The sequence below is a fragment of the Oratosquilla oratoria genome, chromosome 12, assembly GCF_046742065.1.
Source record: "Oratosquilla oratoria isolate Oo_2021 chromosome 12, ASM4674206v1, whole genome shotgun sequence".
NCBI lineage: Eukaryota > Metazoa > Arthropoda > Malacostraca > Stomatopoda > Squillidae > Oratosquilla > Oratosquilla oratoria.
The window spans coordinates 27,969,178-27,994,076 of NC_134788.1; the positions used below are offsets into that span (position 1 = coordinate 27,969,178).

At 38.4% G+C, this 24,899-nt stretch overlaps 1 protein-coding gene across 5 annotated transcripts in view; it reads left to right on the forward strand.

Moving 5' to 3' along the window:
• LOC143031154 (zinc finger protein 131-like) overlaps positions 1–24,691 on the forward strand; it is an 88,972-nt gene extending 64,281 nt beyond the window's left edge. The window contains exon 7 of one of the 5 annotated variants that reach the window (XM_076194670.1): positions 24,253–24,691. In XM_076194670.1, coding sequence (XP_076050785.1) covers positions 24,253–24,459 — 207 coding nt within the window. In that variant the 3' untranslated portion in view covers positions 24,460–24,691. Of the gene's footprint in view, positions 1–10,383; positions 12,874–24,252 lie in introns of those variants that run through there. The other 4 variants (XM_076194668.1, XM_076194665.1, XM_076194666.1 and 1 more) reach the window with 4 other exon arrangements.
• Positions 24,692–24,899: the final 208 nt, after the last annotated feature.

Below are 24,899 nucleotides of genomic sequence, written 5' to 3' on the forward strand. Positions count from 1 at the left end.
AGGTAGTGTCGTTGATAGCACTCTGAAGCGTGCAGCATACCAAACTATTACGCAAGTTACGTAACAACCTGTCGTACAACGAAACTTTCACGTAAAAAGAGAGGTCTGGAGGTGTAGGTGTTCGGGGCAGCATGTTGACATAATTCCACTGACGATTGAATACGAATGAGTTCCCGTTGAGAATGTCCGAAGTTCAGAAATTTACGATGTTTGAAAGGGAAATGTCTTTTATACCAGAATATCAGAAAGTGCTTCTAGTATCGATTTTCTGGTTTCGGAACTTCTAAGTTAAAGAGATACGTGACGGAGAACCATGACTCATCTACTCGTCAGAATTAAATTTTTATAACAGTATCGTCAAATCAAAGGGAATCTCTCAAGTTCGTCTTAATACCCAAGACTTTGAGATCCGTCTTTGGCAGAATAGAATCATCTGGGGTTAATTGCTTGGACGAAGAAATGGCGAAGAAAATACTAGTCACACTGATAAGGCCAAAATTGGAGTACACAGCAACACTATGGTCACCCAGTACCAAAAAAGAATATAAGGAAAATTGAGAGAATCCAAAGAGCAACTACAAAAATGGCCCCAACACTTTCAAAACTGTCATATGAAGAGAGATTGTCAAAACTAAAATTGCCAACTCAGGAACAAAGGAGAGAAAGAGGTGACTTGTTGACTATATAATCATGAGAGATATGGACACCCTTGATAGAGAAGACCTACTAAATTGGGATAAAACAAATACAAAGGGACACGGAATCTTGCCATGTCTAATTTGTTCTCAAATTCTTGTATGGTTTATGCATACACTATTGTTTCAGCTAGTTTGTTCCATACATACTCTGTGGGGATATCTGTTCTTTTTCAGATATCCCCACAGAGTATGTATGGAACAAACTAGCTGAAACAATAGTGTATGCATAAACCATACAAGAATTTGAGAACAAATTAGACATGGCAAGATTCTGTGTCCCTTTGTATTTGTTTTATCTCTATAGAAGAGACCTGAAAAAGAACAGATATCCCCACAGAGTATGTATGGAACAAACTAGCTGAAACAATAGTGTATGCATAAACCATACAAGAATTTGAGAACAAATTAGACATGGCAAGATACAGAGACGGGACACAACGAGCGTAACTCCCCTTCCCGTAAGATACAACTAGGTAAATACAACAAAAGATGACCCTTTTTGTTCTAGGTAGCTCTATCTCTCTCTCTTTCTTTTTTCTTAAGGCTATTTCATTCATCTCCATGACTCTCCCTCATTGTCGATTGTCTAAAGTGGTAGCACTCCTTTTAGTCCAGCTTCTGTCATTATATATTATTAATCTGTGCGAGACCCTCTCATTATAAAATACATTAACCCATTCAACTCCGATGACAAGATGTCTTGTCATTTGGTCAAATAAAACAAAAAATCATAATAAAACAACAAAATGTTTGATGATCAAACAGCACCAGAAAAATATGACGTCGTCAGTCCTCCTCCTCCTCGAGGAGGAGGACTGATGACGTCATATTTTTCTGGTGCTGTTTGATCATCAAACATTTTGTTGTTTTATTATGATTTTTTGTTTTATTTGACCAAATGACAAGACATCTTGTCATCGGAGTTGAATGGGTTAATGTAGAATGTTTGTTACGATGTACACTGTGGTTGCAAGGGTTGGAGAGAGCACAATGTCTGAAAGGTTGTTGTTGATGGATCCCTCAAGTTTCGTTTCCAAGATACTTCCCGAAGTAGCTGACGACAGTATTCCTTGGTACCTCCCGTAAATTTCTTAGAAAACAAAGATTATACTCTCTGGTGCATATATACAGTGATGCCTGTGCAAGATGATCTTGTGTATTAGCATTTGGGGTAGGTTAGTGAGACTGTACACTGCTTAGTAAGGATAGAAGAAGCCAGTAAATTATCAGTCATGAGACTTAATACAATATTCGACACCAAAAGCCAACTAATATTTTTACCCACACACAGAGGGCCCTGAGAGACTGGCATCCATTATTCAAACAAGGTCCAAGATGGGCCATAATAATGGTCTATCCATCTATCTACTTAACAAGGACCTCATCCCTATTATATGGGAAATAGTCAAAGGCACACATCCATTCCACTCCCATCCGCCACCCTCTCATCTCAACTCCTACTGGATGGAGGGTCATCCCTGTCTCCTGCCCACTGCCTGGGCCAGAGGCAATGCAGGAAGACACAGCACATCCACATCAAGTCTTCTGTATGTTTATTATCATAGCCGTAGTTATTGCTTCGAGTTTCAGCAGATAAACAAAATCGTCAGATAAACCTACAACTTGCTAAGATCAATAAAGGTGGCTTTTACTTACTTGGACGAAGACATGGTAAAGCAAATACTAGTCACACTGATAAGGCCAAAATTGGAGTACACAGCGACATTATGGTCACCCTGAACTATAAAGAATATAGGGAAAATTGAGAGGATTCAGAGATCAACTACGAAGATGGCCCCAACACTATAAAAACTGTCATATGAAGAGAGATTATCAAGACTAGAATTGCTGACTCTGGAACAAAGAAGAGAAAGAGGTGACTTGTTGACTATCTACAGAATCATGAGAGGTACAGAAGTCCTTGATAGAGAAGACTTACTAAAATGGAATACAAGAAATACAAGAGGACATGGAAAGAAGCTCAAAAAGGACAGTTATAGAAGAGACCTTAAAAAAGAACAGCTTTCCACCACAGAGTGGTGGATGTATGGAACAAACTGGACAGATTGATAGTGTGTGCAAAAATCATACATGAATTTAAGAACAATTTAGATGCTGTGAGATACAGAGACAGGACACCACTAGCATAGCTCTCCTTCCCATAAGATACAACTAGGTAAAATGGTCTTCAGACAGTGGTGGATACAGGATCAAAATTTGCAGGGGTCTAACCTGAATATTTTATAAATATATATGCTGCTTTTAAACTGATGTACTCTAGCATGGATATGATGATTTTGACTATAAATTGAAGTGCATATTCTCACTTTAGTTTCTTTTAAAATTTTGGGCAATAGTAATACTTTATCCTACATTTTTTAAAGATTTACCCTCAGTATTGTTGTTACTGTTTACCAATCCATCTATAGTTCCCGTCTATGGTCCCCTTTCATTTTCAACTTTCTTTTCATCACTTTCTTTGTGTAGTTTAGTCACTCAAGTTCCATCACTTGTTTTCATCTGTAGGAAGATCCTTTGTTTCTGATCATCTGACCTTGTCAAGTTCCGCATAGTATATGTATAGGGGAGGGGTATTAAAAGGTTGAGAATTTTTTCCTTGATTTTCTTCACGGGAAAGGACAGAAGACGAGTGAATGGAGAATGGATGTGTATGGATGATGCTGTGATGCATGAGGTGGAGTGGGTGGGGGATGGGGGGTGAGGGAGTATGTATGAGAAATATACTGATGCAGCCCAAAGGGATTTCTTCCCGTCTTCTCCTTGTCTGTATGAGGGGACAGAGAAGGGGGGTTCACCAATTTAATGAAAGGCCTTGCTGTGGATGTGCTGTGCCTTGCGACACTGCTTCTGACCCAGGGCAGTGGACAAGATGCAGGGATGACCCATCATCCAGGAGGTGCCAAGATAAGAGGGTAGAGGAGAGTGGAGTGTATTTAGGGATGAAATGGGTGGGAGTGGTTTCTATGCCTTTGCCTTTTGGCTATCTCCCGTGCAATGGGAAAAAAAACTTTGGTATATGTATGTATGTTCTCCACTAATTCTTCTACAACATTATTGTCTTGTTACGCCAGAGGACTCCCAACTGGAATCCTCAATTTGATCACCAAGTCAGTTCGCATTTATGTCATGATTTCTTTAGTCCAATGATCTTTACTATTACATCTAAATGCCTCCCCTAAGGGCGTGACTTTACTCCCAGGAACCAATTAAATTTTCCCCTCCTCCACCCTTTCTCCAATCAGAAAGCCTGTTACAGTTCCCATAAGCAATACAGCTAACTCAAGCAATCACGATATCGATGCATCACTGGCTTAGTTTACATATTGTTACATCAGCATTATACAGCAATGAAATTTGGTCCCCAGCAGTTGTTTATCAACTTTAGATGAGGAGCAAGATTACACAACTCCTTCGTGGCTATTGTTTACCAAACGTCCAACTCATAAAGATTATATTCTCTCCACCAACCCCTCTATTTACCTTACTTGTTTACCTTTATTTACCAGCCTCTTACAGTTGTGTTGAATATCTTTACAATTATTCTCTCTGACTCACTGAAGGGGGAGGGGGAATCTGCCACATACAGTGAGTCCTCCTTTTACGGTAATTCTTTATCCGGTAAATTCAAAGTTACGTTATTTGGTAATTATTACCCTCAATTCTATTTGCGGTAAGAAAAATTCACAGATACGGTATCCGCTCATGTTTTGTCTACACTGTACCATAGCGCCACCACGCCATGCGGCCACCACAACAATCAGTCTCTTTCCACGTTCAGTATACGGTAATTTAAATTTGCGGCAACGTTTTCAGGAACGCATATGTACAGTATACGTGAGGCAGATTTCTCAACCTCTGCAACGAGGTAATGAAAGAACAAATTGTGTGTGTGTGTGTGGGGGGGGGGTCAAAGTACACCCCCATCCCACCCCGCAAGGATCTGACACTATCCTCAGACTCTCCCATACGTTTCCCCGGGAAGAAACTTTAGAAGGGTGGTGAGCTAAACACAGAGAACAGTTGGAGATTTATCCTTCCCAGGACATTTGTAGTGTTCTGTAGCCAACAGCTTATATACTTCATATTATGAGGGTAGGGAGGAAGAGGGACATGGCAGGGATGAAGTATATAAGCTGTTCTTTTTCTGGGATTGTACTTTGAGAATGTGTAGTGTTCTGTAGCCAACACGTGTAGTTACCCCTTTAAGACTCGTGACCGCCAAGCACAGGATAAACTATGGTCACCCCTTAGAACATGTATTCAATTAATTGAATGCATGCATTCAATTAATTGAATGCATGCATTCAATTAATTGAATGCATGTTCTAAGGGGTGACCATAGTTTATCCTGTGCTTGGCGGTCACGAGTCTTAAAGGGGTAACTACACGTGTTGGCTACAGAACACTACACATTCTCAAAGTACAATCCCAGAAAAAGAACAGCTTATATACTTCATCCCTGCCATGTCCCTCTTCCTCCCTACCCTCATAATATGAAGTATATAAGCTGTTCTTTTTCTGAGATTGTATGTATTGTGAGAATGTCCTGGTAAGGACAAAACGTCAGTGAATAGAATCACAACTGTTCTCTGTGTTAACTCACCACCCTTCCACTCATTGTCTTCCGTACTTCAAGAAACTTTAGACCCGTGTTTCTCAATGTGGGGCATATTCCCCACAGATGGGCAATTCAGTTTTTCAGGTGGGCAATATGATTTTTAAGGTGGGCAATTGAGGGCAACTGAGGAAGGTTTTTTTGAAGGGGTTTTAAACAAACGTTTTGTGCTTTTTTTTTCAACTGAAGGGGAGGTTATTTTTCAAATGATAAGAATTGTTTATCACCCCATGGGGGACAGAATTTTAAAGGCAACTAGACTGCTGTCTGTGTTGTATTAATGTGGGACTATGTCATCGACTGATAGTGATAGGAGAGGAACCACTCTCCTTATGCGGAAATCTGGAGAAAAAAAAATACATTTGACAGTGATAGAGTTCTGTATCCAGAGATGGAGGTTGAAGGAAGTTGACGAGGACCCTTGCGAGCCAGGCTGTGGGTTCCTAGTGAGAAGGATTCAAGGCAACTATTGTACGTTATTACAGACAACGCAATCGCACACAAAGCCCATCACCTTGTTACTGCTTGTTCACACATGTATCCACCCAAGTTAGGGTTTTTTATAGTACCGTATTTTCCGGCTTAAAATGTGCATCGGGTTATAATGCACACCCATGCACTTCGTTATCTCAGTACACAGATAGCGCGCACCGACGTATAACGCGCATGCCAGGAAAAGTCACTGGTGGCTAAAGCTTGTGAACTGCATGTATGCGACTCCTGCTTGCGTTGGTCCATTGTTTTGTGGGAAATTTGAGCCATGAAAAGTTTATCGAATACAAAACGTACATGAAAAATTTCAGATTTTTACAGAAAAATGTTAATTTACTATCCTGAGGGAACAATTCATCTTACAAGTTTTTATCACCGTGTACAAGTTTTTATCGCCATGCAGCAACAAACTATGTTTCGGTTCATAAGTGTCTTTACTGAAGTGACGTTTAGTTTAACAAACTCTCGCAAGAGGGTGTTTAGTGTAGGCTAGATTGGCAATAGAACTGTCAATCTCGGCCCTGATCTAGCATATTCCGGGTGAGCTAAAATGGCCAACGTTCATGATGTTGGTACCAGTGCTGTTTTACGAATCCCAAATATTTGCATAGACTACGATAATTAATATTAGCAAAAATAAACCAATGAAATAACGGCGATTAATTATTTAGTATCATGTGAACGAGGTTTCATGGAGAAGTATTTTTCATTGGCTAAAGCCACCGCTGGGAAATCTGTTGATTTGTCACTAAATTAAGTGTCAGTTTAGGCATCAATCAGGACACAACTAAGAAAAAGTCGGAACTACATGTACCGGTATATGACTCATGTTGTGCATTGGTCCATTATTACTTTGTAGCTTAAATAGTTTGTAGGAAATATGATCTAAAAAAGTTTATTGAAAGTAAAATATACAGAAAAATTTCGGGATTTTTACAGAAAATGGCCATTTCATATCTTGAGGAAATAATTCGTCTTTACCATTTTTTATTTAATACTGAAACAAACTACAGACTGTTTCATTTTAGCTATGAACCTGCAATGACAGTGGTGAAATAAGTCATCGAGGTGACGTTTAGTTAATATAACTCCCGAAAGAGGGTGTTGTAGTCAGGTGTTACACGATTTTATGAACGGCCGCAACGGAATTTGTACCATACCTAAAGTGAAGCAACAAAGCCAACATAAGAATTCAAACTAGGATGCTGTGAACATGGGCAAATATCATGAATTTTGATAATGTTTCATGGTGTTTAGGCCTATTTAAACATAAAAAATAATATTCGATAGATACGTACCTATACCAAATATTTTTATATCCCATGCTGGCGTATTCTTTCATGTCACCATGGCTGTTCTTCTTGTTCTCACGGAACGTCACGGAGAAGTGTGCCATCCCGACTTTGTGACGGCCAACATCTTCACGTTGTTGTGAAAAAAATTACACACACAGCCGCAGAATTTTTATCATAGGCTGCAGATAATGCGCACCACCGGATAACGCGCACCCCCCATTTTTAGGCCCTTCCAACGGAAAAAAGTCATGCACTATACGCCGGAAAATACGGTACACTGTAACAGGCCACAACCAACTATACTCGTTGCATCGAGAAATGGCCGTTAGGACGAAGCACTGGGAGTCCCCCTGTGTTGCCACATATAATTATTTAATCATTTTATTTTATTTTATTATTTTATTTTATATTTTTATAATGTTGCCACATATGATTATATCATATTCTTTTGTCACACACCCACCACTGAGGTAAAAATCAAAGCAATGTTCTCTATAGAAAGGTTTCGTTTCCTCGCGTCATAGACATGGCATATGAGCAAGAGAGAGCGACATTGCCGCTACATCTATTCTCTGGCCCCGCCCCCTCACACTGCATTCAGTGTAAGCCGTGCGTGCCGTGTTATCTGTGGAGATGTGGCAACACCGGGAAATCTCCTAACCCCGCCTTAGCGGTCACTTCTCATTGCGCTGACTATAACAAGGGGTGGACAATTCCAGTTTTACAGTAGTTCCCCTGTGGGATACATTGGAGCAATTCGTGGTTGCCCGTAGACGAAATCTGGGTGTCCCAGGCGTGCGGGCGACCGAATTGTCTCGTGGTCTCTCTTGGACAAAACCCACAGCCTCCAGGAAACTAGCAACAATTTTCCGTCAGGACTGTGAGTCGCTTAACCCATTCAACTCCGATGACAAGATGTCTTGTCATTTGGTCAAATAAAACAAAAAATCATAATAAAACAACAAAATGTTTGATGATCAAACAGCACCAGAAAAATATGACGTCGTCAGTCCTCCTCCTCCTCGAGGAGGAGGAGGAGGACTGACGATGTCATATTTTTCTGGTGCTGTTTGATCATCAAACATTTTGTTGTTTTATTATGATTTTTTGTTTTATTTGACCAAATGACAAGACATCTTGTCATCGGAGTTGAATGGGTGAAAGAAGAGATATGGTATAATTTTATGACAGTACACTCGCAGGACTCGAACCTGCCGCTCAACCACCAGTGAGAAAGCTGTGCGATGTCTTCCACCCCTCGACCACTGAGACCACAAAAGTCTCGGAACTTGAAATCTATCTGAGACCTTTGTAGTCTCGGTGGTCGAGGGGTTGAAGACACAGCACAGTGGTCTCGCTGGCAGCTGAGTGGCAGGTTTGAGTCCTGTGTGCAATTGTCATAAAATTATCTGATTGAAGTCTTTCTAGTAGCGAATTTCTCACAAGAGATGTTGTGTTCTTGTCTGGGGAATGTTAGTGTTGGGTGCACATATGGGATAGTTCGAATTCGTGGCCAAGCCATTTCAGTGTTGGTATCGTCTTAATGACAAATGCTACCAGCCTCCTCTTCCTCCTTTTCCTCCTCCTCCTCCTCCTCTTTCTCCTCAGTTTCTTCATAGAGAATGTATCGAAGGCTGAGGTGACTTGCTGGCTGTTGTGGAACTGCAGGTTTTTCAGTCATTATTATTTAATTGTTATTATTATCATTAAGAGTGGATTTTATGCTTTTTTTATTTGGGTAGGGTGCTACCTCCCTGGGAAAAAGCCATTTGTATATGTATTATTATTACTGTTATTTCAATCATTATTATTATTTGTTAGCAATAATGCACAACTGACTACTTGCAGATAAAGTAAATGTAGTGACACTGAGGTAGGGAAGATAAATGCAATCAATCAACTTCTGTATAAAACTTCTCTAATTGGATCCTCCCATAGCCATAAAGAAAAAAAAAATAAAGAGAATAAATAAATGAAATGTATAGGATTGTTGTGCAAGTATGTTTGTGCATGTGTGTGGGTTGGGGAGGGGATGGGGTCACTTTCGTATCATGGGCTAGTTGGAGGGAGATGGCCAATATTCTCTATATGTACATACGTACCTTGAACTTTTTCCCTCCTTTCAAGGGAGGTAGCCAAAATCAAAAGCCATAATTCCACTCCCACCTATTTCATCCTCACATACTCCACTCCCATCCACAACCCCTCTTCCACCCTACCCCTCATCTTGGCTCCTCCTGGATGACACATCATCCGGGATCTTTATGCAGAGAAATAAAATATATAATTGAATTATGAAATAAATGAACTAAGATGAAATGAATGAATAAAAGATATGGAAGTTGATCAAGATTTTGTGTCCAGTCCTGAAACCAAATGATGAGGATGTCAATATGTTTTGGAAGAAGGTGACAAGGAGATGACCCTACTTGACGTCTTAGATGGAGGACCAAACATTCAGGTAACCTGTATTGGCCCCAGATCAACCGATTTTACGAGTTGAACATACAATATCAATTTTACGAGTTGAAAGTACAACATCAGTGTGCCTCTGATTTGATGATTTTGAATTTACTTGTCTTACTTTTTGTTGATAATGTTTGAGTTGGATAAGGAATTGTATAACTAAAGGAGAGAGTAAAGTGCTGTAGGTGTTGCATATCTTCTATAGGTATTAAGTTAGACAAAACCAGTGTGTGTATATATATATATTGAAGCACACTTGTTTGCTATGGTGGTGAGAAAAAAGAGGGAAAAAAATATATTTTCCTGCTGGGGTGTGTTCTTGGTAACCCTGATTGGATCATTTTGCTGCTGAGGTGTTTTGTTGGTAACCCTGATTGGATGATTAATCTAATTAATCTAATTAGATTAATCAGTTAGACAATTAATCTAATTAATCTAATTAGATTAACCCATTAAACTCCGATGACAAGATTCTTGTCATTTGGTCAAATAAAACAAAAAATTATAAAACACCAAAATGTTTGATCAAACAGCACCAGAAAAATATGACGTCAGTCCTCGCTTCGCTCGCGAGCGAAGCGAGGACTGACGTCATATTTTTCTGGTGCTGTTTGATCAAACATTTTGGTGTTTTATAATTTTTTGTTTTATTTGACCAAATGACAAGAATCTTGTCATCGGAGTTTAATGGGTTAATTAATCAGTTAGATGATTAATCTAATTAGGTGATGGTCTCAGCCTTGCTGAGACGTTTAGTTGGTACGGAAACATCATGGTGGCCTTTGTTTCTTCGTAGGGTGTTAACGGCCTGCCTGGCGGTGGCGGTGGGGCCTCACTCGACCATCCAGCTTACACGTGTCCGTACTGCTCGAGGAGCACCTTTAGGCAGCTCAGCGATTTGAAGCGACACGTCCGAATCCACACAGGGGATAAGCCCTTCCAGTGTCCCATGTGCTCGTACAGGTCCACAAGGCGGGAAGGGGTCAACGATCACCTCAAGCGCAGACACGGAATCGAACCCTCCAAAAAGATGTACCGCAGGTCCGGGGACGCTGCCTTCTATCGTAGGTTGGGGGAGGAAGATGTTATTTCCCGGTCGGGTCACGACGGCGCTTCCCAGCCAAAGTGAGGGTGACGGGCAGCACCCGTATGTAGAGAGATGGACTTACTACGGTGAGAACCGCACGTCACCATTTTGAGAGATCTTGTGTACAGTAATAGGGACTTGTATAGAAAAACACGTATGTGACTGTCAGGCTACCACATGTCGCCATTTTGAGAGATCTTGTGTACAGTAATGGCGACTTGTGAAAAAAAAACATTCGTGACTCTCAGGCTCACAAAATCTGGTCTCCGAACCTGAACGTGAGTGGTGAAAAATGACACGTAACACTCGCCCCAAAGCACCGAGTGTTGGCAGGTTTGTCTTGCAGCAGAATGCCAAAGGAAAGAATGTGTTCAGTGTACATTCGCCTTCCGGCCGCTGTAGGCACACAAGTGTCAGAAAGTCAGGCCGACACCGGGAAAAAGAAAATGTGGCCGTGTTATACGAGACGCAGCAGACGGACTGAAGTTATAAAGTTTTGTTTATTGCTGTATTACGTAACCAATGGCCACTTCCTGAAGTCAATAAAGGCTGCTCAGAGATGACAGAGACACGGACGGGGAGGCCAACGTTACGAACTGCCAGACCTATCACAGCGTAAATCTCATTTTATTTATTTACTTTTTTTTATTATTATTAATGTTATTATTATTTTATTTACATTAATTTATATTTTTTATTTTATTTTATTTCATTTTTATTCACTTGCGTAATTACTATATAGTAGTACTGTTCCAATGGTACTAATTACAATTTGATTAACTTTTAAAACAGATATTTATAAAGCAAAGTGGCGAGGCGTGGGAGAGGAGCATCTGTACCCTCATTTTATCAGTTAAAAGGAGATTCATTAATATATATTAATTGTATATGTATATCAAATGTCCTTTCCTCCTTACAAGGGGGCAGCCTAGCCAGTAGAAGGTACTAAATTCCTTTATACCTTTTTATTTATTTATTTATTTATTTTTTTTTTTTTTTTTTTTTTTAATTATTATTATTATTATTATTTTTTTTTTTCCCAAGACTTCATCAAGTGGACCCCTCGTACCCCTCAGCTATGTAAAATCGTCTGTAACAAAATCTGTAAAGGGGCATCGTACGGTCAGAGATGTTATTGACTCCTGTAGCTATATCTTAAAGAAAACAAGCGTCACAGTGTATTTGCGCACACCAAATGCAGAGTCCACAGTGACAAAATGTTCTGGTTTCGTAAGGTTGGCATTTCTGGGGGTTTCGTAGTTATCTGAACAGCTTTGAGCATCTGCAAAAATGTAGTCTGTTGTCAGAATGGTATGAAGAACCTTTGTATCGTATAAAAATTTCGAACGACTTTATATGTGTAATATAATTGGTCTTCATTATGGAAGACTAAAAAAAGTCCTGGAATTATTTTATATATGGAAAATTAATTGCTGGAATTTGTAAATATTAAGCATAATGGCCATGAATTTTGATATGTCTTTATTCTAGTCATTTCTCTAAAGCCATAGGAAATGACCATGGTATTTCATTTCTCTGTGTCACTCTTTTCCGCAAATGTATAGTTTTTTTGTTTTTTTCTGACGATAAAGGCTGTGGTATTTTAATTGCCGAGACTTATTGTATTGTATATTTCCCCCATAGTTGTCACATAAATCCTTAACATTTAGTTCATATAAGTTACATTGCAAGATGGAAAATAGATCTTTGGTGTTCATATTAGTCAGAGTAGTAGAAATACTACGTGACGATTGTACCAGTGAAGGTCATTCGCGTGTTGCAGCTTTTGTGAGATTTTTTTTTTTTTCTTTCTCAAATAATTAAAGACTATTACAAATGTAAAACACAATTTTGTTTATCTTATCACGGCCTATATTTCTGAATCTAATGCAACAAAGAAACGTCATATCTGGGACTATGTGATCTCAATGTAGAGAGTTGTCTCTTTATGGAATCTGAAATACTTAATCTTCAGAAATTTGGAACAATAAAGAAATTTAATTTTAAATCAATTTTGCCTCGGAAGCACATTGTAATTGACTGTCTACTGCCTTATAAGGGAGGATAAATGGATATTTCCGTTCCAAATATTGGAAATTTCTGAATATTAAAAATTCTGAATTGAGAAAACGATCTGTATCCCCATAAAGCCCAGAATGTTCGTCAGAATGTGAAGAAGACGGCAGGTTTCCAAACGTTTCTGTAAAGTAGATTTACTCTGAGTATTGGAGGATTTGTGAATTTTGGAAATCGTGAATGAAGAGAATCTGCTCGCCCTGCACTTTTGTAAATGTATATCCATTTTTCTTCTTCTTCCCCTCTTCTTCATTATCTTCTGTTTGGCATTGTTAGAATTATGTGCTTGCCATGCACTCGTATAATTTTTTTTTTTTCATATTTCTGTGCTGTGTCTTGCGACACTGCTTCCGACCCAGGGTAGTGGACAAGGTGCAGGGATGACCCGTCATCCAGGAGGTGCTAAGATAAGAGGGAGGGTGGAGATGTAAACGTGTTTACAGGTGCTGATTGATTGGAGAGGAAAGTAAAAGATTAAAATTTAGCGAAAGTCCTGTAAATAAAACACGACAAATTTATACAGTCTTAGCCAAAACTATTAGAAATATTTTAATGCCAGGAAATGTTATTTGATGGTTATAGAAAAGAGATGCAAAAGGACGAAAATAAGATATAAGTCTGGAGAAGCAGACAACTTAGAATTGCAATCACCAGTAGAATTAACCGAAGTGAACACAATGCAGAAAAGCAGCAGTATTTGAGTGGAATAATTCTTAAAAAGAAAAAAGAAAAAAATGTGTATGCCCTGACAGCAGTTTTTAGTAAAGCAATGATGAAACAGATCCTAAAATGAGGATAATGAAAACTTACAAAAAATTATAAGATTAATAAATAAAACATGATACCAGTCACTCACCCACACAACTACAGATTTGTACAGATATACTCACAAAACACGCACATACAGACACTCCTCTACATACGAATGAGTTGCTCTCAGAACAGCCGTTCGTAACTCAAAGTGTTGATAAGTTGTTATATCATAAGTATGATATAGAACAGGGGTTCTCAGCCTTACTTGGCCCATTCACCCCTTTCACCATTTTTCAGAATGTCATTCCCCCCCTCCTTTCCAAGATTGTTTCAAAAGGTGCATTCTAAATAATATGCAAATATTACTAAAAACCCTTTTATTTTTTCCAAATTAGTATATATTTTTCCCGAATTAGTATAAATCCAGCCCAGGTGACAGGCCAGATAGGCCAAAACCTATAATTGCTTTCCTCACCCCGTAAGCTGTGGTCACAAATCACCCCCAGAAATCCCAAAATTCCCCCCTGGGGGTGAATTTCACCCCTAATGAGAACCCCTGATATAGAATAAATATTTTTTTTCCTGATTCTAAAACACATAACAAAAGTTACATAAAACAAAAATAAAATTGTAATACTAATACTTTAGTGTTCAATTTCTTACCTTTAAAACTGAAAGTAGGCTTGAGGATTTGTTCGTATGTCTGAAAGTTCGCAAGTTGAATGTTCGTGAGTAGAGGAGTATCTGTGTTCGTAAAACTCACGCACATACACATACAACTCAAGGTGTCCTCAATCGCGAGAAACATTGAAAATGCACTCAAATGCAAATGACATTGAAAATGAATAAAAATCTCATAGAAGGTAAGTAGCAGTAAAGAGTATAGTTGATATGTGTTTGTGAAATCTATATTTTGCTCATTTATTTATTTATTTATACATTTATTTATATATTCATTTTTTTTAGATAAATCTTATGTAATCCATTATTTTATTATCACTATTATTTTATCATTACTGTATTGTTATAAGTTATAATGATTATACATATGTATATATATATATACGTATCCACTGTATATAATTATACATACATACATATACCAAGGCTTTTTCCCCCTTACAAGGGGGGTAGCCAAAAAGAAAAAGGCATAAAATCATTCCCACCCATTCCATCCCTGAATACACTCCACACCCCTCCACCCTCCCTCTTGTCTTAGCACCTCCTGAATATATATATATATATACTGTATATATATATATATATATACACACACACACATGTATATTTTCTCTTTCTTTTTTCCTCCTTTATTTTCTCCTTTTTTCTTTGGAATTTGATATAGCCTTGTTACTGGCCAAGGGCACATTGAAAAAATATTTTACGGTACAATCTTCAATGACTCAATATTCAAAAGTGCAATAAAATAGTAAGTAGTAATTATAGACACTACATGGTCAGTAACATTGTACTGAATGTGTAGTGTGTGCTATACATATTAATATAATGTATACATCAGCATGTTTGTTTTTAGTGTCTAAATATGTTATGAACCCAAAAATCTAAGGTTGCAGTTTTATCAATATATTACCATTTCCCTCATACATACATACATATACCAAAGGCTTTTTTCCCCCCTTACAAGGGAGGTAGCCAAAAAACAAAGGCATGAAAATCCACTCCCACCCATTCCATCCCCATCACACTCTACTCCCCTCCACCCTCTTCCCTTCCACTTATCTTGGCATCTTCTGGTGGGACCATTTCCGTCATGATTTTTTTTTTTTTTTTTTTTTTCCATTGCTGTTGCGGACCTACATTTGGTGTGATGCTTGAGCGTAAACTGTTATGGGGGCCTTACAAGAGCTTTGTTGTAACCCACATCGAGTGACCCTGAAGTTGAACCACTTCAGTATGAGTCAAGTTCTCTTGCATTATGAAATATAAAGTTGCTGCTGTACCACTCATTTTCTTTTACTTTGCTAATAAACACAGAAACTGTGATCAAACCAGTTCACAGACTCCGGAGATAACTCATGTACAACTACAAAAAATATATAATCAAGACGATGACGCCAGCATCCTCATATGTCCACTCACGCTTCGTGATACCTACGTAGGCATCATCGCACTGAAGGTGGTTAAGCTTTTTTCGTTTGTAGTAGATCCACGATTGGTCCTTCTACGTCAACATTTCCCCACCTGGGGTGTTGAAACCTATGATAGTGGATGCTGGGAATCAAGGCACACATACACTTTGAGTGGTAGGATGGTGAGTTTAAACATCAAGAATCCGTTGAGGTTTTATTACTGGCGTTTCGTCCAACTAGGACTTCTTCGGAGTGCACACAAATAAAACAATGACAACTTATATATTCACACAGCTCACCCTGTTCCTCCCCGGTCAATGTCGTTGTCATCTCGCTTTCGTCTAGCTTCGCGGAGAATTAGGCTGCTTGCTACCCTCGCTAACTTGACAAAACCATCCCGATAATTGCTACACGGGAGTGAAGTGATATACGCTGCCTCAACTGTTTAGTAATCATCGGGACGGTTTTGTCAAGTTAGCGAGGCTAGCAAGCAACTTAATTCTCCACATTGACCGAGGAGGAACGGGTTGAGCTGTGTGAGAATACTGTATATAAGTTGTCAGTGTCTTATATTGTGTACACTCTGAAGAAGTCCTAGTTGGACGAAACGCCAGTGATAAAACTTCAACGGATTCTTGGCATTTAAACTCACTCATTCTGTCTACACACCTCAACATATAGTTTCCTTTATCCTTCTAGTAACGAAATATTAGTTAGGGAAAATACTAGACTGCTTAGACCCAAGTACAGGATATGCTAGGGTCGGAAAATGTTGGGAAATGTCGCTCTACACTTCAGGTACAGCTTTAGTTGTGATGCTCAAGTCATATTCTAGAAAATCATGGCACTAGCTGGATGGCAAATGTGCAATCAAATAGTAAGTAGTAATTATAGACACTACATGGTCAGTAACATTGTACTGAATGTGTAGTGCGTGCTATACATATTAATCTAATGTATACATCAGCATGTTTGTTTTTAGTGTCTAAATATGTTATGAACCCAAAAATCTCCTAAGATTGCAGTTTTATCAATATATTACCATTTCCCTCATACATATACCAAAGGCTTTTTTCCCCCTTACAAGGCAAATGCCATCCAGCTAGTGCCATGATTTTCTAGAATATGACTTGAGCATCACAACTAAAGCTGTACCTGAAGTGTAGAGCGACATTTCCCAACATTTTCCGACCCTAGCACATCCTGTACTTGGGTCTAAGCAGTCCAGCATATCCTGATTAATATATTATCACTTAGAAGGATAAAGGAAAATGTATGTATTTGTCACTTCCCGTTACCCTACTCCAGTGGTTCTCAAACTTTTCCATCTGACAGAACCCTTTCGCATTTGCGGGTACTCGGCGGAAGAACCCCCAACGAAAAAGATTTTGACAAACTTAGAAAGATTTAAAACTAACCCTCACCAACGCACATGGTATTTAGTCGTACATTCAGACAGTCTCTCTCTCTCTCTCTTCCCCTCTCTCCTCACATGCAAAAGATTTCGTCACTTTCATATTTGATTTGATTCATTCTTGTTCAAATGAATAATTATAATTTTTTGCCACAGACCCCTTGAAAGATCTTCACGGAACCTTGGGGTTCCACGGAACACAGTTTGAGAACCACTGCCCTACTCTAATTGATTTCAACACGGTTGGAAAATGCTGATTGAAACAGTAAGACGTGTGTTCAGGAAAATGAGCCCATTGCCTGTTAGTCTCTGAAAATTGTAATTTCGTTCAGATTTACTTTTATTGCAACTAGGAGGTGCTAAGGTGGGAGGGAGGGTAGAGGGGTGTGGAGTGTTTTCGGGGATGAAATGGGTGGGAATGTTTTTGTGCCTTGTCCTTTTTGGCTACCCCCCTGGTAAGGGGGAAAAAAGCCTTGGTATATATATATATATATGCAACTAAATAACTTTTTCATTTTGACAGATTCTTATTTTCTTAATCCTCTTGTTCCCACGGTATTATGTTCAAACTGCTCTCAATTTTTTTAAGACTTTTGTGACCAGAATCTTAGAATTTGTTGAATTACTGAGAGCCCTTTTGCAATTTTATAATTTTACATTCAGCATTACACAGAATTGAGTGCTGAAGATAACACTGAATGTGGTTATACTCACTGCATAAGTCTGCCCTGTGTTTGATTCATGTAATGCCATACCAACCCACAGTTTAACAGGGCAAATGTATTTGTGTGTGCATGTGTGTGTGTGTGTGGGAGGGTTGTCATATATGTGCAACTGAAATGAGGGGGAGACAATGTTTGAATCTTTATTGTGACGTCAGCGTACAGGAGTGAGAGCGCTGGATGCTCTGTATGGGAGACTAGTATAGACTGACATGGGGGTAGCATTGTTCTCCTTATGCAGAAGGAAGACACTGCCACGTCGTGCACATGTATCAGTGAGGGCCTTGTGGCCGTGAGAAAAAGTCCTTGCACTGGAAACCGTCAGGTGGTTGGGGCACCCTACAACATTACGGTGCAACCCTACATTGTCCTGCTCGTGTCAAATGCCAGGGCACCTTATAGCACTACGCCACAGGGGGGGGAGTTATTGTTCAGATGAATATGATAAATTCAACATATTTACTGGAATATTTTATATGAAGGAGAGGCAGTTAAGTGTAAAAGGTAAGGAAAATCAGGTTGAACCAAGAGCAATAATATAATCGATCGTTTCACTGATGCTGTGATGCATGAGAGGGAGTGGGTGGGGGATGGGGGTGTGAGGGAGCATGTGTGAATGATATTTTGACACAGCCCAAAGGGATTTCTCCCCATCTTATCATTTTCTGCATGAGGGGATGAACATAACATAAGAACATAAGAATAAAGGAGACTGCAAGAGACCATAAGGCCTACACTAGGCAGCTCCGTATCCATCACCACCTGTCATCCCCCCCTTCCATCAAGTTGTCTAATCGTTTTTTAAAACATCTGATAGTTTCAGCGCTTACCACATGGTTACTAAGTTTATTCCATTCATCGACCACCCTATTAGTAAACCAATTCATGCCTATTTCCTTCTTAAATCTAAATTTGTCCAGTTTATACCCATTACTGCGAGTCCTGCCCTGTTGTTTTATTATGATGACCTTGTTTGCATCTCCCTTGTTATAGCCTTTGATCCACTTGAACACTTCTATTAGATCACCCCGCACTCTGCGTCTTTCCAGAGAGTGTAAGGGATGGAGAGGGGGGGGGGGGTTTGCCAATTAAATGAAGCAGCCTTGCTGTGGATGTGCTGTGTCTTACGACAATGCTTCTGACCCAGGGCAGTGGGCGAGATGCAGGGATGACCCATCATCCAGGAGGAGCCAAGAAAAGTGGGAGGGAGGAAGAGGTGGTAAATGGGAGTGCAGTATGTGGAGGTGAAATGGGTGGGAGTGGAGTTTATGCCTTTGTTTTTTGGCTACCTCCCTTGCAAGGGGGAAATAGCTACATGTATATGTATGTATTCCTACTTTACGTTTTCTTCAGAGTAACAGACTCGTACAATATAAATTATGTTAACCTGTATGTGTCTGTTACTCTGAAGAAGACGTTAGATTATATTAGTGTTCCTGGTTCAATCCGAGTTTCTTTACCGCCTTTTCCACTTTACTCTAATACCATATTTACCAAGAGTTGTGAAGATTGGTCCTTAATATGCATATATGATGTAATGCCTGCAATTAATTTTATATTATTTGTTTATTTGTTTGTTATTATTTGTTTATTATTATTTGTTTGATTTTCATTTATTATTAGTTATCTGTCAATTTATTATTATTTACTATTTACCTGTTTGTTTATTATTCAACTATACCTATGCATTTATTCATTTTATTTATTATTATTTACATTATCATTTCAATTTATATTATCATTATTATAATTTTTTTGCATCTGACCTAGTTATGGACCAAAAGGTCTCCTGTCGGCATGCTCCACCTTTGTAATCCTTTGTTCATATAGTACAGGAACGCAGAAATTTATTCCAAGTCACTGGGTTTTGTCGATTGCCTCTGGAATCCATTGAATTGAGTGTGCAGATAACACATGCATAGAGGTGACCTAACACTTGTGTTATGCTCACTATTGATATACAAAAACTTTCTGTGTGTATATATATGTATATATGTATGTATATATATGTATATATGTATGTGTATATATATATATATATATATATATATATATATATATATATATATATATATATATATATATATATACACACATCTTAACAACCACAATGCACTTTAATTCTAAGCCATCAATGGTCAGCGTGCTTGAAATTGAAATGTGGTACTACCCAGGACTCGAACCGGGTAACTTCATGACAAGTGCGACATTGACTTTCCAACTAGGCCATCAAGAGAGACCCATTCAGTGTTGTACATATGTATATATATTTGTATATATGTATATATATATATATATATATATATATATATATATATATATACACAGGTATGACTAAGGATTTTTGGGAGAAGAAATGCCATGGCTGTGCGGGTGAAAGAAAAAGAACTTACTCGTAGTCTTAGATCAGTGGTTCTTTGTCTTGTTGGAGGTACTGAACCCTGCAAGTTTCATGCATGCATTCATCGAACCCTTCGTAGTTGAAAAAATAATTTTTTTTTTCTTCAAATTCAAAACATAGGAACTATATACTGTATTAGTGCACAAACTGTACCATGGATCATTTGCACACGAAATCACGGTGTTCAAAGAACAAAACCAACAAAATATGAATTTCACATAAAACAAAAACAAAGAACAAAACCAACAAAATATGAATTTCACATAAAACAAAAACAAAGAACAAAACCAACAGAATATGAATTTCACATAAAACAAAAACAAAGAACAAAACCAACAAAATATGAATTTCACATAAAACAAAAACAAAGAATAAAACCAACAGAATATGAATTTCACATAAAACAAAAACAAAGAACAAAACCAACAAAATAGGAATTTCACATAAAATAAAAACAAAGAACAAAACCAAAATAGGAATTTCACATAAAACAAAAACAAAGAACAAAACCAACAAAATATGAATTTCACATAAAACAAAAACATAATGAATATTTACTGCACATCAATGTGATTTTTGCTGTTGCCTCTCAGAGACAATTTCAGAAATGCGCCGAACCCAGGTTAAGAAACATTGCCTGAAGCGGCCCATACACGATCAATTATATTGCGCAATTTCATTGTCAATACTCTGAATTGACAATTAAATTGACCGTGTATGGGCGATGTATCGCCCATACATGGTCAATTTAATTGTCAATTCAGAGTATTGACAATGAAATTGCGCAATATAATTGATCGTGTATGGGCCGCTTTAGGTGTCACCTGAAAGGCGCTGAGGTATGGCATGTCCTCAGCACTGTCATACCTGTCAAGCTACCGTGGTGTCTTGCTGAAAGATTTTGCATTAGAGACCATAAGTTTGTATATAAAACTGTAATTAAACCATATTTTTTTTGTCATTCAGTATTTGTTTCAAAACAAATGCTGACCATGACGACATATGAAATCTTAAGAAATTTTGTATATTTTAAGAACTCGAGATTTTTTTTTTTGTCATCCAATATTTATTTGTTATAAAACAAATGCAGAATGACAACAATGTAAACACATGACACAGTATGGATACCACTGAATGAAAAACAGTACTATTTTTAATTATTTACCTAGTTGTATTATACGGGAAGGGGAGCTATGCTCGTGGTGACCCGTTTTTGTATCTCGCAAGATCAAGTTTGTTCTTAAATTCTTGTATTGTGTTTGCACACACTATATCTTCATCCAGTTTGTTCCATATATCTATCACTCTGTGTGGGAAGCTGTTCTTTTTCAGGTCTCTTCTGTAGTTATCCTTTTTGAGTTTCATTGCATGTCCTCTTGTTTTTCCTCTGTCCCGCTTTAATAAGTCCTCTCTATCAAGGCATTCTTTTCCTTTCATAATTCTGTAGATGGTTAGTAGGTCCCCTCGTTCTCTTCTTTATTCCAGGGTTAGCAATTCCAGTTCGACCAGTCTTTGTTCATGTGTCAGGTTTGCAAATGTTGGGACCAATTTTGTCGTTGCTCTTTGTATTCTTTCTAATTTTCTTATATTCTTTTTTGTACTGGGTGACCATATCAGCGCTGCATATCCCAGTTTTGGCCTTATCAGTGTTTGTAATATTTTTTTGATCATTTCCTTATCCAGGTATTTGAAGGACACTTTTATTGATCTCAACAAATTGTATGTTTCTCCGACTATTTTATGTATATGTTTATCTGGTGACATGTCGTTGGTGAGGATTACTCCTAGGTCTCTTTCAGAATTTACTTTCTTTACTTCTTTTCCATCAATTTTATACTGTCCTGTTATTCTCTCCTTGTTTTTTTTCCAAATCCAATTATACTGCACTTCTTGATGTTGAATTCTACCTCCCATGTTTTGCTCCACTCTGAGACATTGTTCAGATCCCTCTGCGATGAGTCTATTTCCGAGTTCATTCTCTTTAACCCATTAAACTCCGATGACAAGATGTCTTGTCATTTGGTCAAATGAAACAAAAAATCATAAAACACCAAAATGTTTGATCAAACATTTTGGTGTTTTATGATTTTTTGTTTTATTTGACCAAATGACAAGAATCTTGTCATCGGAGTTTAATGGGTTAATAATTTTGCATCATCCATAAAGCAGTTCATATAACTTTCAATGCCTTCGTCCATGTCATTTACATATATAACAAACATTATTGGAGCTATTACTGACCCCTGCAGGACTCCACTACTCATTTCTTCCCATTTTGAATATTTGTCTCTGAGCACCACTCTCATTTTTCTTCCATTTAGGATCCAATTCAACAGTTTTCCATGTATGCCTCCTATTGTTTCCAGTTTATATAGTAATTTTCTGTGTGGTTCTTTATCTAATTCCTTTTGCAGGTCCAGGAATGCACAGTCTGCCCAGCCATCCCTTTTCTTGTAATATATCTACCAATCTTGAATAGAAACAAATTAAATTAATGGTACTTGATCTTCCTTGTCTGAATCCAAATTGCCTCGGGTTTGATATATTATTCTCCAGATATTTTGTCCATTTCTCTTTGATGATTCTCTCACAAATTTTAACTATTGTACTTGTTAGGGACACCGGTCTATAATTTGTTGGGTCTTCCTTATTTCCCCCTTTATATATTGGCACTATATTGGCATTTTTCCAGTCTTCTGGAGAGGTGTCATATATGTACAGGACCCTCACATGAGGTGGGGAGCATATGCCCTGGGGTGGCAATTCTAGGCTGGAGATGCCCCCCACAAGGCTGACAAAATAATTATAATAAAAAAAAAGGTCAAAGATGCCCTGAATATTTTAGCTTAATATACGAATTTTGCGTTAGAGGGGTATATACGGTCGAACGGTTCGACAGACACGTGTTTAAAGTGATGTGTGAATGGGGTATTTGGGGTTTAACCAACGTGTTCGACAACCAAATACCCCGTTCACACATCACTTTAAACACGTGTCTGTCGAACCGCGTTCGACAGACACCCCGTATATACCCCCTCTTAGAATCAACAGAATATGGAATATTTTTCCCCTTATCCTTTCTGCATTAGGGACATTAGATACAATGTTTAAAATCCGTTTAATGATTTTGCAAGCGAATAGTTATAATGGGCAGTAGGGTGGGGGGAAGGGGGGCCTCACTGAGAACTTTGCCCCCCGGGGGGGGGGGGCACTTAGACATGTAAGGCCTCTGTGTGTATGACACTTGAAAAGAGGAATTTATTTCAAATTGTTTAAAATAAACACATTGCACGCGGAGAAAAAAGCATAAAAAGTTTCAACTCACGCTGTAAGACTTGAAAATCATAGAAATTGTGTAAGACTTACGCCTAAAAAAAACGTAAAACTCAACAGGGGCAGACCACAATTAATATTTTCTTATCTAATGTTGAAACATGTAACAAAAAAAAAATTAAACATTCTAAGCACCCCTATTGGCTATTCCGTCATAATTGTCTCTTTTTTTTTCTAAAACTTTGTTCTCTTTAACAGATGGTGCCGCCCCCAGTCGACGTCGCGGGTATTTTCTTATCTAATGTTGAAACATGTAACAACAAAAAAAACAACATTCTAAACACCCTATTGGCTATTCCGTCATAATTGTCTTTTTTTTTCTAAAACTTTGTTCTCTTTAACAGATGGTGCCACCTCCAGTCGACGTCGCGGGTATTTTCTTATCTAATGTTGAAAAATGTAACAAAAAAAACAAAAACATTCTAAACACCCCTATTGGCTATTTCGTCATAATTGTCTTTTTTTTTCTAAAACTTTGTTCTCTTTAACAGATGGTGCCACCTCCAGTCGACGTCGCGGGTATTTTCTTATCTAATGTTGAAAAATGTAACAAAAAAAAACAAAAACATTCTAAACACCCCTATTGGCTATTTCGTCATAATTGTCTTTTTTTTTTTTCTAAAACTTTGTTCTCTTTAACAGATGGTGCCACCTCCAGTCGACGTCGCGGGTATTTTCTTATCTAATGTTGAAAAATGTAACAAAAAAAACAAAAACATTCTAAACACCCCTATTGGCTATTCCGTCATAATTGTCTTTTTTTTTCTAAAACTTTGTTCTCTTTAACAGATGGTGCCGCCCCCAGTCGACGTCGCAGGGGTAGGGACTCTTCTGAACTGTCCGTACTGCCCGAAAACGTTCACCTACCGAGCCAAGTTAGAGAGTCACCTCCGCACACACACGGGAGAAAAGCCCTTCGCTTGCCCTCACTGCCCGTATCGTGCAAGTCAACAGGGGAACCTCAACCGCCACATCAAAGGACGTCACCAGCAGTAGAGATTGAGAGTTGACGTTGCCACAATTACGATGACCGAGGAGCTGGGATGGTATTATCGAGAACACTCACGTCTGTTTGCCTTCCTTGCCTCGATTCAACTACGAAGATGAACCAAAATTGAATTTCGAGTGGCGGGTCATTATCATTGTCCTGTAAGCGGCATCGAGATGCAACTGCAACCCAAGATGTCTTGTCATTTGGTCAAATAAAACAAAAAATCATAAAACACCAAAATGTTTGATCAAACACCAGAAAAAATATGACGTCAGTCCTCGCTTCGCTCGCAGCGAGGACTGACGTCATATTTTTTCTGGTGTTTGATCAAACATTTTGGTGTTTTATGATTTTTTGTTTTATTTGACCAAATGACAAGACATCTTGTCATCGGAGTTTAATGGGTTGCTTACGATACAGTGATAGGTGAGGAGCATACGCCAGG